The sequence below is a fragment of the Pogoniulus pusillus genome, chromosome Z (genome assembly GCF_015220805.1).
Source record: "Pogoniulus pusillus isolate bPogPus1 chromosome Z, bPogPus1.pri, whole genome shotgun sequence".
Lineage (NCBI taxonomy): Eukaryota > Metazoa > Chordata > Aves > Piciformes > Lybiidae > Pogoniulus > Pogoniulus pusillus.
Genome location: NC_087309.1, coordinates 65,488,043 through 65,502,602, shown reverse-complemented (window position 1 = coordinate 65,502,602; position 14,560 = coordinate 65,488,043). Strand labels below are relative to the sequence as shown.

The 14,560-nt window shown below is 37.7% G+C and overlaps 1 protein-coding gene across 1 annotated transcript in view; it reads left to right on the top strand.

Annotated features, from left to right (window-relative positions):
• Positions 1–11,248, top strand: part of MLLT3 (MLLT3 super elongation complex subunit) — a 105,952-nt gene extending 94,704 nt beyond the window's left edge. The window contains exons 10-12 of the mRNA XM_064176881.1: positions 2,273–2,344; positions 3,161–3,232; positions 8,989–11,248. Coding sequence (XP_064032951.1) covers positions 2,273–2,344; positions 3,161–3,232; positions 8,989–9,120 — 276 coding nt within the window. The 3' untranslated portion in view covers positions 9,121–11,248. The remainder of the gene's footprint in view (positions 1–2,272; positions 2,345–3,160; positions 3,233–8,988) is intronic.
• The last annotated feature ends 3,312 nt before the right edge of the window (positions 11,249–14,560 follow it).

Sequence of the window (14,560 nt, the reverse complement as noted above, 5' to 3'; positions counted from 1 at the left end):
AATCATAGAATGTTTTATGTTGGAAGGGACCTTTTAAGTATCATCTAGTCCAGTGTTCCTGCAGTCAGCAAGACTGGGTTGCTCAGAGCCCCATCCAACCTGACCTGTGGCTTCTGCCACCTTCCTGGGTAGTCTCACTACCCTCGTTGTAAAAAAAGTGTTCATTTTATGTAGTCTGAATCTACCTTCTTTTAGTTTTAAATCATTACCCCTTGTCCTGTCACAACAGGACCTGATAAAAAGGGTATCCCCATCTATCGTATAAGCCTCTTCTAAGTACTGAAATGTGACAGTAGAGTATACCCAGAGCCTTGTCTTCTACAGGCTGATCAACCCCAAGTATTTCAGCTTTTCTTCATAGGAGATTTGTTTCAGCCCTCTGATCATTTTTGTAGCCCTTCTATGGACCCATTCCAACAGGTTAGTAATATCTATCTTGTGGTGTCTGAAGGACCCCAGAGGTGAGCACATTACTCCAGGTGAGGCCTTACCAGAGAGCGACCTCTTTTGTTTAAAAACAAGAAAAGCATCTAAAAGGTACTGGATCTATGCCTAGAAGTCTGATGGTTTTTCAAAATACGACTTTTTCTTCCACTGATCTACACAGCAGTAATGCCCCAGGGGCTGATGAATTGCAGAGCAGCAGTTTTTCTTCAGAAAAGTATGTTTCGCTTTCTGACCATGCATCATAGAATCAACCAGGTTGGAAGCCCATTCCAATCGCTCTTGCCTGAGAAAATTCTTAGACAAGGTTAACTCAGATCTGCAGTCACAGTCTTTATATAGGAACATTTCTTCCTGTCTGTAACCTTACAGTGCTGGTCACCCCAGAAAGATTATATGGAATTCTAATCATTTGCCACAGCAAGTAGAAATAAGAGGGAACTTACAGACAGCTGTCAATTAGGCTTCTCATTAGTCTAGAAGCCTTACTTTTACAGGCCTTATTTTCTTGGTTTATTTGTTGAGTTTTGTCCTGCATTGTGACCATCCAGCGTGGTTTTGGAGGTAATTGTGTTAGTGGTGTTAGCCTTGCTTATAAAGAAGCATGAAAACACAATGTGGTGGTGTTGGTGTTACCGCCACTCCACACTTTATAGATCACCCAGACTAGACTCTGGAAATTGAAGCTTATATTTACAGCTTAGTGCAATATACAAGCAGATATTTACTGTATATACAGTTATATACAGACATATACAAGGTAAAAGGTAATACAGAAACACAACAGCCCTCCCAGGAACCTGAGTCCTCAGGAGGGGCTCCCAACTGCCCTTCCACTTTCTCCCACCCCTCTCCTCTTACCCCAGATGTTGCCTTCTGCCCAATGAAGACTGGAGGGTCAGATGGGGGGGGGGCTAGGAAGCAAGTGGATTAATCAGAGAGACGGAAGGTGAGGTTAGAGAGGTGCAGCCCAGAGCCTGGACAGAGAGCGAATGTCCTATCTATGTTTGTACTCTTACTCTTATACCTCTCAGCAAGCCTATGAGTGAAGTAGACATCACCATTGTTTCTCTTTCACAGCCTGTAATCTGGTTCTTCTCACTAAAACACTCTAGCTAGCTTCAAACTAGCACACACAATCTCCCTTAATCCAGGTTAGGGATGATGTGGTGATTTTTTTAACTTTGCTTTTAACTTCAAAAAATGTATATTGGAAGGGAACATTGAAAGAGCAATCAACAGTTCTGTTTCCCCAAAATATACATTCATAATATTTTCATACTAAGCGTGGTTGTTGGCATGCCGCTCTTCACCATGATTCATTACTGGATGAGTCATTCTTGGTTTGTAGATCTAGCAGTAAATGGCTATGTATGGCATTGAAGGAAGAGTACCAGGGGAAACTACTGTTGCAGTAATTTCAAAGACTCTGTTGTAGAAGAAAACCTGAGGAGGAAAAAAAACCATGTTACATTAAGGCAATGGTCAAGTACCTCAGCATCATTTTGTATGTGTAAAATTGGACCTCTCACCTATATTGTGCCTATCTAAGACCTGTGTTCTATGCTGTTTCTGGTTTGTATTTAAGATACAAAAAACCCTGAAGAAGCTTTAACTGACATTAATTAAGGATTAATAATATCAATATAACTCCAGTCCAGCAACTCAGCGTTTTCTGAAAAATATGAGTGGGTTGTATGAATCAAAAAATGAAAAGCTCAAGTTTGATTATATTTTCTCCCGATGTTCTTTGTCTTACAAACTGATAGCAGATCTAATTGTATCCAATAATGCATTTAATTTTTACAAGAATCTTTGTCTTTTCCAGGTTTTAGAAGTGAAAAGTCCAATGAAGCAAAACAAATCTGAGAAACAGATAAAGAATGGGGATTGTGATAAGGTAAATGAGAATGAGTTAACAGTAGAGTAGTCCAAAATGTGACATTAAAGTATTTGTTACAGAATTAAAATCTTAGTACATTGTAGAATGAAAGTCTTAGTACATCTTTACTTTGGCTTCCTTTAGGTGCCTTTCTCCTTTTTTAAACTTGTCTCTTTTTTTTTCTGTAATTGTTTCTTGTTCTATGCTTTTTTTGAAAGTGTTTTCGTTCTATTCAGACTACGTTGCTAGATTTTCAAGTATGCTTTTCGATTTCTTAAGCTGGGTGCTATATCTCTCGCAGCTTAGGAAAAAAATGTTTCTCATGGGTCAGCCTTAAGTAGAAAGTTGATAAATGTGTGCAGAAATTGGACATGCTTGACTTTCCAGGAAAGAGAACAGAGGAAACCGGATTAATCTTACTTTATCTTTCTCCTGTTGTCTCCTTGTTGACACAAAAAATTCATGATGTAGCCTAGACAAAAAGAGGGATTTGATTGTGAACCTGTAGGTTTGGGTGTTACGTGGGATGCAGGAATATGTTTCAAAGGTGGTATTGACACTTTCTGACACAGTTGAGAGACAGGTAGTGTCTCACAGCAGCAGAGGATCACCTAATAAAATTTCCATCAGCATGGAATATCTAAGAAAACCCACAGCAACTTGAATTTGGGTAGTATTAAGCTGTAGTTTAAGTCAGATTAGTAAATGAGAAAATTTAACTTGAAAATTTAAAATAAAATTTATACTTGTACTGTTTTTCAAGACATCTGAAGCTTTTTAAGTGCATAGCTATGACTTAAGTTGTTGATGGTGTGTGTGTGTATTTATTTCTAGGCATATCTTGATGAACTAGTAGAGCTCCACAGAAGACTAATGTCATTGAGAGAGCGACATGTACTGCAGCAGGTGAGGAGCACTCTCACACCTTACCACAAGATGCTTGTTGAAATTGACATCACATCTATTTTTTTTTTTGTTTTCACCTCAAATTCTGTAATCAGGTTTAATACCTGTCAAGCCTACTCAATCCATATGTAGCCTATTACCACTTTCAGTGTAACACTGGGAATTTTTACATATACTTTAAATTGTGCTGTCATGCTCAATTTTTTAAAAAGCCTATCTGAGCTAATTTTTTCACCAATTCATTGTTACTTTCCTCAACATACTGCATCATTAATTATGGAAATGGGATTGAAGAATGGATATGGCTGTGCACCATGACTTGGTGATCTTACTGCTTTCTCCTGGAAATAAACGGGTGTTTTCTCGAGCTGTTAAAAATGCTTTCTATGTCAAACAGAAAACATGCAATTCAGAGCAAAACTCACTTTAGAGAATATCACAATTGTCCAGGGTTCAGTCAGACAAATCAGTTTTCCTCAAGACTCAGAAACCATGGAATGAGTAAAATGCAGAAATGAGACCAAGACAGCTTCAAATGTATTGAAAGGTTTTGCAGTAGCAAGAACACAGAATAGCATTCTTTGTCTGGGGCAGCATTGTCAGATATTATTGGATTACAAATTGTGAAGATTAAACAATAATCACTGTTAGCAAAGCAGATGTGATTGTGGCACAGATGGTTTTATTGTGTTCAGTGCAATTATGTGCCAGTTGCAAAAACGCTGTAAAGAGTGAAATTTTTACACCTTCTAAAATGATTGCAGTAATTCATCAAATTTCTCAGTACTTGGATAAATGTGTTAATAATACTTTTGTGATCACCAGCATTAGTCTGTCAGTGAAAAGGAAGACCTTAGTTAAGGATATTTCTAATTAAAGAGGAATTCTGATAGTTGTGTTGCATTTCGTAAGTTACAATACCAGCGGTGTGTGTTGGTTGTGCTTCGTATTTGATGTACTGTTGTTTCTCAAGTTCCCTGAGAACAGGGGAAAGCAAAGCATGCTTTCAGAATAATGGAAGAGGCAAATTTTGATCTATATTGAAATGACTGTATAGAAAAAAAAAGCCACTGTATTGTAAATTCACTCCTTGTTTTTGCTTCCTGAGCACTTAACTTTCCTGGCTATCTAATGCATAGCTTTTGAATGATTTCCCTTCTGGTAGATCTCTATTTTCAGTGTCAGCTATCAGTAGAGAACTGCAGCACTGGCCTAGTCTTCACACTCCAGCCATAAATCCACTTTCTCTTTGGCTCTGTCAACACCCTGCAGAGCATAATGTTTAGATGGCTTCATACAAAATTTTGAAAAACCTCTTCAATGCCCTTTATGCAAAAGGAAAACAAAACCAAGCAAGGTACATTTTCTTTTCCCTTACGGGGGTAGTTTAGTAGTGGACCAGAGTCCTGGAGAAACTCTGCTGTCTCGTCCTTGGAGCTCCATCCTGGTGCGGTCAGATTTGACCTTGTGACTGAGCCTGCTCTGAGTAGGCCTGGAACTAAGTGATATCCCTTCCAGATGGAATTATTCTGTCATTTAGAAATATCATCCAAGCAAATAAGGTGATTCAAGCTGAATCTCTAGTCCTATTTCTTATCTAAGGGCATTTAAATGCTTTTGGAGGAGAAGAAATGTTCCCTTTCATTAGAAAAATTACAGGTTTGTCCATTAAAACTTCTTTGATCTGGTATTAGAGTACTGTTGTAGTAACTTTAAAGGAAGTTACAAGGGAAAACTATGAGGAGAGACTGAACTGAGCTGGAAGTTGAGAGTATCATATTCCAAGTTAAAAAAAACAACAGTATATGCTTGTACATTTTAAGCTAAAGGTAGACTTTTTATTTTCTCTTGAGTATGATTACTGGACAAAAGAATACATTCATTCATTGACCTTGACCTCAAAACTTTTGTGGTGTGTAATCTTAGTACAGTAGTCCCTGACTTCTCAGAGCATAGTGTTTAATTAAATGTGTTATGAAAATTAGGTTGATGTAGAGTCAGTGTTGCCTTGTGTTCTGGTAGACTCTTGGTTTGAGTGTGTGCCGGCTATTGATACAGCCTCAGTAAAAGCTGGATTTATAGCTGGACTGTGCAGCTTGGACAGTGTTGCAGTTCTGTACTGATAGCTGGCAACTAAATACTGGCTACACTGGCAAATAGTCTGTGCTGTTATAAAACAAGTAATGTAGTTTGGTTTTAAAGCCTTTAATCCCTTGATATTCTGCAATTCATTAGTTTTCAGTTGACAGAAATTATGTTCGCAGTACTGATGAATTACTTTCAGAGAATCAGCACTTCCATGCGTTACAAATAAACCATCATCCCATCTTAAATGTCCATACTGCTTTGCAGCTGAGCTATTAATGTAAAATTCTTCCAATAAGCACAGAAATGAAGAGTACAAAGTTTCTAGCCAAGAAACTTGTAGACCAAGAAATATAAGTATATGGAGGCTATAGGAAGTATAAAGGTCAGGAGAGCAAGGGGTAAAACTGTGCGAAGGAATGATGATTACTACATGAAAAAAGTGCAAAAATGCACAGCAGAAAAATACAAACAGCTGCAAGAGTTATAAAGCCAGAGATGGTGTTGAAGAGGAATGGTGGTGGAACTCTGTGTTCCTGACTGCTGAGTGCCATCTGTTCAGTTTGTGTCAGGGCAAGTAACAATCTCCTGCATATGTCAAAGCCTGCTATCCACCAACTTTTAGGGAATTTTTAGATAAAGGAATTGCAGAAGAATTAAGGCATTGATTGTTCAAAAGTGCTGGCTTTTGAAACTTTGCTGAAGGATGTGGAAAGGAGAAGTCAGGTTTTTGTGATCTTAGTTCTTACCAATTCCATTGGCATGACAGCAAGCAAGAACACAGCCAAGCTTGAAATGAGAAAAAATTGAGAATGTGGCTTTTGAGATATTTTTTAAAGGAAGCTGAAATAACTCCAAAAAAGAGGGAGAAGGCAGGAGAAATGTGATATGAAACTACAAGTGTCCGGGTAGGCTTACAGGTACATAAAAATTGCCAAGAGGGTGAAATTTGGCTGACTGTTGCTAGATTCCTAACTCTGCATTTTCAGTTCAGATGATTCTCCCATGAAAAGCAATGAGAATTCCTGATACTACTTCACCTCTCATTTTGAGGTATCAGAAATCGTACTTCACCTGGTGAAAAATCTCCTTAAAGCATAGCACAGGTGTAAGGGGGAAACAAAGAGTATGCAGCACTACTGAAAATAACATTGTTTATGTCCACATGGTGCTTACTTTAGATGGCAGATGCCTTCTGAGAATTTTCTTCAAGGGGCAGTTTTCAGTTCTGGAAACTGTCACATGGGCCTAAATACCTCTATAAATTGAAAAATGACTGTGTCATTAGTTGCACTTTGGCTTCCTTAAACAAACACAATCATTTGTGTGTTTAAAGGCAGATAAATAGTTGTGCTATGATGGATAATGATGACACTGAGCTGGAGAGATATTATGTAAACAGATGTAGGTTACAGCAGAAAAGCAAAGCTTGCCACAGCAGGAACAAGTGGAATATTTTTGTTCTTTGTAGCCCACAATCTTAGAATAAAACAATTTAGTGCTATGGGTTTAATAGTATAGCTCTCAGACTTCCTGGCAACTTGTCTCAACCTTTTATTCTTTTTCAAAAATTTCTGTGTAGAATAAGGATGTTTATGCTAATAGTGAGAGTCATGAATTCCGGGTTGACTGGCACACCAACAGGTGTTTTTCATTGAGCTGTCTGGGTTTATCTTGATGCATTTTTGTACATGCATTAAACCCTTTGGTGTTCATTTCAGTTTGATTTACCAGGTGCCCTGACATAGTGTCTAAATTTCTTGAGGGCTAGATGATGGGTACCTTTAAATTGTTTATATTTCTGTTGGCCCACAGCCTAAAAGCTCAAAGCAGAACCTGATCAGTAAAAATGGTTGGATTTCTTCTTATTATTTTAAATATATAGTGCTGTTTGGAAATACAGGTGAACACTTTTATATAGTCTTTGTTTATAAAACTGTGCATATTGCTGTGGGGATTATGAGGTGTGGTATTCTTCCACCGTAATGCAAAGAAATGTTAAAGTTGCTCAGTGTAGCTGTACCTTCCCAGTGTTGGCTTCTGTGAACTTCTTGCAGGGGCATTTGTTTATCTGCCAGTGGATATTTTGAGACCAAGCCTGAGATGAGAGTCCTAATTTTACAAAAGGAGGCTAGATTGACTCTCTCAGTTTCTCTTAGGCAAGGTTCAAGAGACCTCAAAAAAAGTGATTTACAAATAGCACATATCAAAGTTTCCTTCTGTTAGCAATCAGTGTTGTCCCATTCGTGGTTTTTTTTCTCATATTAATTGCAGAACACAGAGATGGGAAAATGTTGAATCTGTAAATCAGTAAATTAAATTGGCAGGTTTAGATTAAAAAATTCCTTATGGAAAAAATGAAAGCCATAAGGCACAGATTGAAATGAAGTGTTAACAGGACCAGGATTGCTCCTAAGTACTTTTAGACTTTTTGGATGGCTGCAAACAAAATCAGGTTTTACTTTCATTTTTTCCAATCTAGAAATGAGGAAGTGATTGGCAAGAAAGATTTTACCATAACAGGCATTTCCCTCTTATTATTTTATCTTGTTTCCATTTTGGTTTGATCCACCATGGACTCTGTCATTTCATGCCCAATAGTACACATACAGTTATTTTATTTATCATAAATCCTGTCTTCTTTTAGTGTTTATAAAATGAAATGGGGAAAGTTTTATAAAAGATTTAGTTTAGTTATTCTTTTTAACTTACTGTCTTCCTACCATGTTTATCATTTTAAGGTGTGCTCATTCAGCCATGTGTATATGTTTGTGTCTCCTCTAGCTGTAGGAAACAATTAGGATAATAATGCTCAAACAAGCAAGGAATATCCAAGAGCAGTGCTTCAGTGGAGGTATATGTGGAAGTCCTAGAACTGAAATAGGTTTCAGATTAAAGGGTATAATCAGAGCAGTGAGCCTAGCCAGAGTGCTGCAGGAAGGATTCTGAAATACTGAGCAGAAGAGTAGTGTTCTGACAGTCTATGACACTACCCAGAGGCCCAGTTCAGAGAGTCTTTCAGTGCGCTCACTTAAGATCTGTGTCTCTTGGACTCTTCTCCAGACCCTCCCCATCTTCATAGTTGATCTGTTTTTTACAAATTCATTTAAGTAAGGTATTTAAGGAATAACTGCTACTGTGTGAACTAAAATGGATCTCACAGCTCTTGAACACGTTTTCTGTTTGATAGGGACTGCATTTTGCAAGGTTTTCTTTCTCTTGATTAGAAAATAATTGGCATAAGGCTTTTTTCAAGTAACCTGCTTAACAGATATGCACATGATGAATATTGCAGACGGAGATCTACCTGGGACATTTCTATTTGTTTGAGTTTGGGAGTGGGAAGGGTGTGCTGCTCTTTTGTTGCCTTTTAAAGACTTACTTGATTTAGAAAATACACAGATCTTCTTTCAACCTTTGAAAAATATATTCTTAATGATAATATCAGTAGTAATGCTTGAACAACTAATGTGTAGGGTGCTGTTATGATTTATGATCTAGAAGAAAATCCAAAGTACTGTAATGGGAACTACAGTTTGTGTCAGAAAGGAAGTAAGTGATAAAGACAATGGTTTAAAGGTTATGCCTTTCGTGTGATGTTTAGTAGCACGTGAATATGTTGAGTCTGCATGTAAAACTGATGAGATTTTCAACTGCATTTTTTCTTTCAGATAGTAAATCTTATAGAAGAAACTGGACACTTTCATATCACAAATACAACCTTTGACTTTGATCTTTGTTCATTGGACAAGACCACAGTACGTAAACTACAAAGTTATCTGGAAACATCTGGAACCTCATGAGGATTCAGCATCTGGCGGCATCAGAAACTGTTCTTTAAATGAAGGATTCAGCATGATGCAACCAAAATGGGAGGAAAAAAGAAAACAACCCTCTTCAGCTTTATTCTTCCTTAAAGCCAGTCATCAACTCTTGATAAGGGAGAGGAAAAGTGAGAAGACTCAGATGATAGCACTTCTCAAGAAGAAAATGCTGTGGAAGAATTTGCCTGGATAACCTTGAAAAACAAACACACAAACAGAAAAACTTGGTCTTAATGAATGTGTATGGTGGCATGTATCTCTCTGTGGTGTTCCAGTCCACAAGAGGAATGCATGTTCAGCACACTGCCTTATTACATAACTGATCTATTTATTATTCCATACATGTATTCTAAAGTCAATGTGTCATTGAGTGACACCACCAGATGTTGCAAGTTGTGGGGGGTCCTCTGTGTGCTCTTCTGATGCAGTACTGTCACAAGCCTAGTAACCTTATTCATGTTAAAATGCCTCTTCTTGCCATCTTTCTCTAGTCACTTAAAACACTGCAGTCTTGTTTTCACTTCTGGGGTTCCAGGAAACAAGACACAAAGTTGGGGATCAAACAGTGGCTGTATAATTTTGTTTCTCATCTGCCACAGTGGGTTGGACCGCAGGTCCTTGATTCTATCCATTTACTGATCTTGACCATCATAGAAAAAGCACCAAATAGGATCACTTGACTTGCTGTCTAACCTTAGTGAATAAGCCAGTAAGACTTTTAACAAAAAATGTTATGTATACTGTCCTGATTCCAGCATCTTTTGCAGTCTGCATTTCTTGTGTCTGTTATAATATGAAATTAGAAGTGTTCTGCAGGATTGTCATAAAATAAGAAGTACTGGTCCTGTCTTCTAAGGAAACGTTGTAGAAAATTCTTATTTTGGGGCTATTTATTACTACAGGTTTCAACACTCCTCTGCTGCCAGTGTGTGACTCACTTTAACCATTGCAAAACACTTTTGTTTGTTTGTATAGTACATAGTTTGCTTAGAATATTTTGGGGTTTTGTTTCTGGTTTTGTGGGTTTTTTTTACAACTGTTAAGTTAAAGCCCCTTATTTGAAATGAAAAAAACCAAACCAACAAACAACAAAACAAAAAAAACCAACAAACCATGTTGGAATAAATACATACATGGTACATCGTGTATATGTGTGTGGGTATATATACATGCACCTGTATATATACATATACACACATGCATATATGCTTCTTTATGCTTCCCAGATATTGGTATCTGTTCAGTATCCTGCTTGTGTTTCCAGAAGGATTTCTGGTCTATAAAAATGAATATTCTTCCATACCATCTGTTATTCCTTAAAATCATGATCCTTGTTTACGCACGGTCAAATGAGAGCTACTCAGTTTCACATCAAAGCTGTATGCTCTTGTATTGCTGATGGTTTCTAGATTAAATCATCCCCTCCTGTAAGAATTTCAAATCCCCCAATGAAAGGAGAAAAATGTTGAAAAATACTTCTGGATTCAAAGATTTATTCAGGTTTAACAGCCTTAAAAACATGTATCTTATTTCTGGGCAGGCCAAGATGTCATATGTATGCTATATGCCACATGCAGTCTGTATGTGTAGAGCTGAACAGTACTATCTGTATGACTTACTGTTCCATGCACCCAGTTTGTGCAGCACTGTGAAGCTATATTCCTGTTTGGGTTATTTCTTACTCAAATGGTAAATTTTAACACTATTCCTTTAAGTCCAAAGACCTTTTTTTTAGAGGATGTGGTATGGATTGTGTTGAGGGGCTTTTTTCTAACTTAAAATGTGTTTGACCAGACTCCACAGGAAGTCCTTCTCAGGCTTCCCACGAATAAGTGTACTTTTCAGTAATGTTATGACTCTTATTGATGATTGGCATGAAGCATACTTGAAGCATTTTGTTGTTGTTTTAAGTCCATGTCTTAATGTGCAATTCAGGAGCAATGGGGAGGAGCAGAAGTGTAATTTTGAAGTTACTTCTGACATAAGACAAGTGATGGTGAGGAGTGTGCATGTGAAGGGGATAAAATTCTTTTTTTTTTTTTATTCATTATTTTATATGAAAATGTTTGGAAATTTAAAAGCAAACTTAAAAAAATTTGGTCTTCTACTGTGTGTTGAACTTACTATCTTTTTTAACTGTACCACATACATAAGGAATTCTGTCCATTTTGACTTTTATAACTTAAGTTTCGTGGTAGAAACTCTCAGTTTCAGGAGGGGAAGAATCACGTGGTACTTCTAGCATAACTGTTGCACTGTTTTACTAGAAAGGGTGAATTGGATCATTTTACCCTTAAAACACAGACAAGCTTTATACATTGAGAGCAGGGATGGGACAAAATGGCAGATAAGGGAATAGACATATACTCTGGAGTTTCACTTAACATCAAGCTGTTTAAAACAAAGTCATATGTGAGAATTTGCATTAATTAATTGACAGAGATTAGCACTAAGTTGCATTATCTAAAAAGTAATTTTCAGGATACCTAAGCCAGCTTTTCCAAGAGAGTAATTGTATCTAATAGAAGGTGAATGTGCAGTTGGGCAGACAAGTTTAAGTATTGTTGCAGAAGCTCGAATACATTGAAAGGTTTTACAAATATTTCAATATCATCTAGATGCTATTTTCTCAGAAGCTGTGCTACTGTTCTGGGGTCTCTTGAATGACCTGTTGATTTCAAGCCCCATTTCTTAGTTTGCAAAAGTAATGGGAAAGCTGTAGCATGATCTGAAAAGACAACTATCACGTTCAATTGCTGTATGCATCACTTCACTCCAGATACTGCTCTGGCTGTAGCACATTTGGTTTCTTCATACAATCTTTGTTCACAAGTATCATACCCCATCTTTTACCACTTCCACTTTAATGGCAGGTGCTGTATCTTTTAGCAGACTCTTCAGCCTGTAGAAGGACTTGATATTTTTGTGTTAGCTCACGGATTTTGTGCAGTATGCTGCAGTGCAACACACTGAAATTGAGACAAAGTGAAGATTTTTGTCAGGCTTTAAGCGATAGCAGGCACTAGCAGGAACTGTGAAATACATTCCAGAGTTTAACAAGTGCAAGGCATGTGTTCCTGTAAGTCTCAACAGTTTTCTTTAAGCAGTATGTGGTGGGATGGAGCGTACACCAGTAAACTATTCTATGGTGGTGAAACTCTTCTGTGGTGGTGGGGACTAAAACTCAAGTGTCTGTGGTACTCTTGTGTGTGGGAGTTAAATCAGTGCATTAACTCAGCTAAACCAGTGACATTTACAAGTCTAGCTCAGTGTCTGAATAAGCAGATAAATTAACATCAAAGCACAGCTACTTAGGGGCCTTGCATTTATTTGAGCAGCAAGAAATGCCACTGGGACTAGACAGGAAAAAGAAATTACCACAGAGAATGATACCCCTTGCAAGGGGAAGACTTTGGAAGGGGGGCGTGGGGGTGTGGTGTGTGGAAACAACCCAACAAAATCTCCAGAACCTAAAACAAGCAACAACAACAAAAAAAACCCAAACAACAAGCTACAAAAACCTTTTAAACCCCTACAAATCAAACTACTAAAAAAACAACATCCAAAAAAACAAACAGTAGAAAAGAGGATTATGTAGTGTGGCTCCTTATGTTAACACAGAGCATGAAGTTTGCTGGTGAGCATTTCTGTTCTCTGTAAGACAGGGTAACAGCTTGAAGAATGGCAGCTTCTTTGATTTACTGCTGTAATAATTGTGTTGTTGCCAATGAAAGTGATGTGTATTGCAACATCATACAAAAAAGTTAAGCTGTCTTACACTAGTCTGTTAGACATTTGTTTGAATATTGCATCTTATATCTTAGTCATGTTGACTCTGCCCGTGATAGTCTTGCATTTCAGCCTTCATTGATGTCAAATGCATTTTCCTATGTTCTTTTAGAGAACTTAGGCTGTAAAGCTGGAATTTCCATTAGTAAACTTTACCTGTCTCATCACAGTGAGGAATAAATGGTTACCTTTTATCACTGTTCAAGAAGAGACAGGGTCTGGGTCCTGTTAATCAAACGGTAGGTTTGCGAAGCTGTGAGTTACATCTTTTTAGTAAGATCTAGAAATAAAGCCTATCTCTTGAGGGGAGGAAAAAGAGGGGAAGGAAAAAGCCACTGAAAATATTTCCACTTTGATATTCATGGGCTTTTCCAACAGTTATATTCCCTTTTCAAATCCCTAAACATCTCATGGCCAGTAGAGAAACTATATGCAAACGATTAAGAGCTCAAAGGTATTGAAAAGATAAAAACACTGTATTAAAAGCCTGGTTGCACTAAGTAATAAGGTCATAATGCTGATACTGCTTCTACTGCAGGGCAGACATTCTTAGCACATGTGGTTTGTGTTTCCACATCCGAGTAGGTGGTCCAGAAAGCAATACAAAATGCCACAGTATGGCTTACTTTTTGAGCACTGCAGAGGAGGCATTCAGGATAGGCTCAGCCAGCACCACCCAGGCTGTCTGAAATAAAACTGTCTTCTTGAAGCTTTCATAAGCACCTAAATTTTCACTTAGCTTATTCATCTAAATGTTTCTATTCTTGGTTTTTTGGTTTTTTTTTTCAACTGTATTAGTCCTGACTCTGAAGATTCATGATTGCTAGCGACATGGTTAGGTGTAGGGTTGGACTATTTTAGTATGGTTATTTTGTTTGGGCAGAGTATGTGAAGATAGTGGCATGTGCTAGTGACTTTTTTATTATTACTGACTGCTCCTTGTCAACAAATACAAGCCTCTGAAATGTTTTCCCTCAAAAATTCTCTTGGATGTGGAAAGGAATTAATACTACCTTCATTAGTGTCTTTTTTAGCACAGTGTGTAAGAGGCTGAATTGAGATAGAAGTGTACATTTTCACAGAAGCTTTAAGATGTAGTTTATGGTTTAATGACCACTAGCATGGTCTGTTGGACCACTACAAGCAGGGCAGCCTAGCAATGTTACAGATTCTTATTAAAATGTGTTTTATCTCAGCCTATGCAGCAGGTGAAGTAAGTGATTAAGATACTCAGGTTTTGACTGACTCTTAGCTAAGCTCCCTTAGACACCTGGGCACCTTTATTGTTCTGCATGTGAAAAAGTAATTATTGTGAAGGTCTGCTGGAATTTCTCTGTGCTGAGCAGGCTTTTCTGCATTATCACAGCTGTCAGGAGTGAGTGGCTACAGCAGACGCTTCTCTCTTGAAACTACCTAACAGAATTCAGCAAAGCATTGCTTTAAATTGAATTATGTTCAGGATTAGCCTTGATAGTCGTTGGGCTGCTCTCAATTACCCAGCCTGTGTTTTAGCTTGGGATTGCCCTGATGTATGTCACTGTTCTTTAAGAGCATTCTTTCTTTCCCTTCCTAGATAAGGAGTTTTTATTTGAAGACCAAAGCTCCCCCTGTTAACTGTAAAAGGAAATAA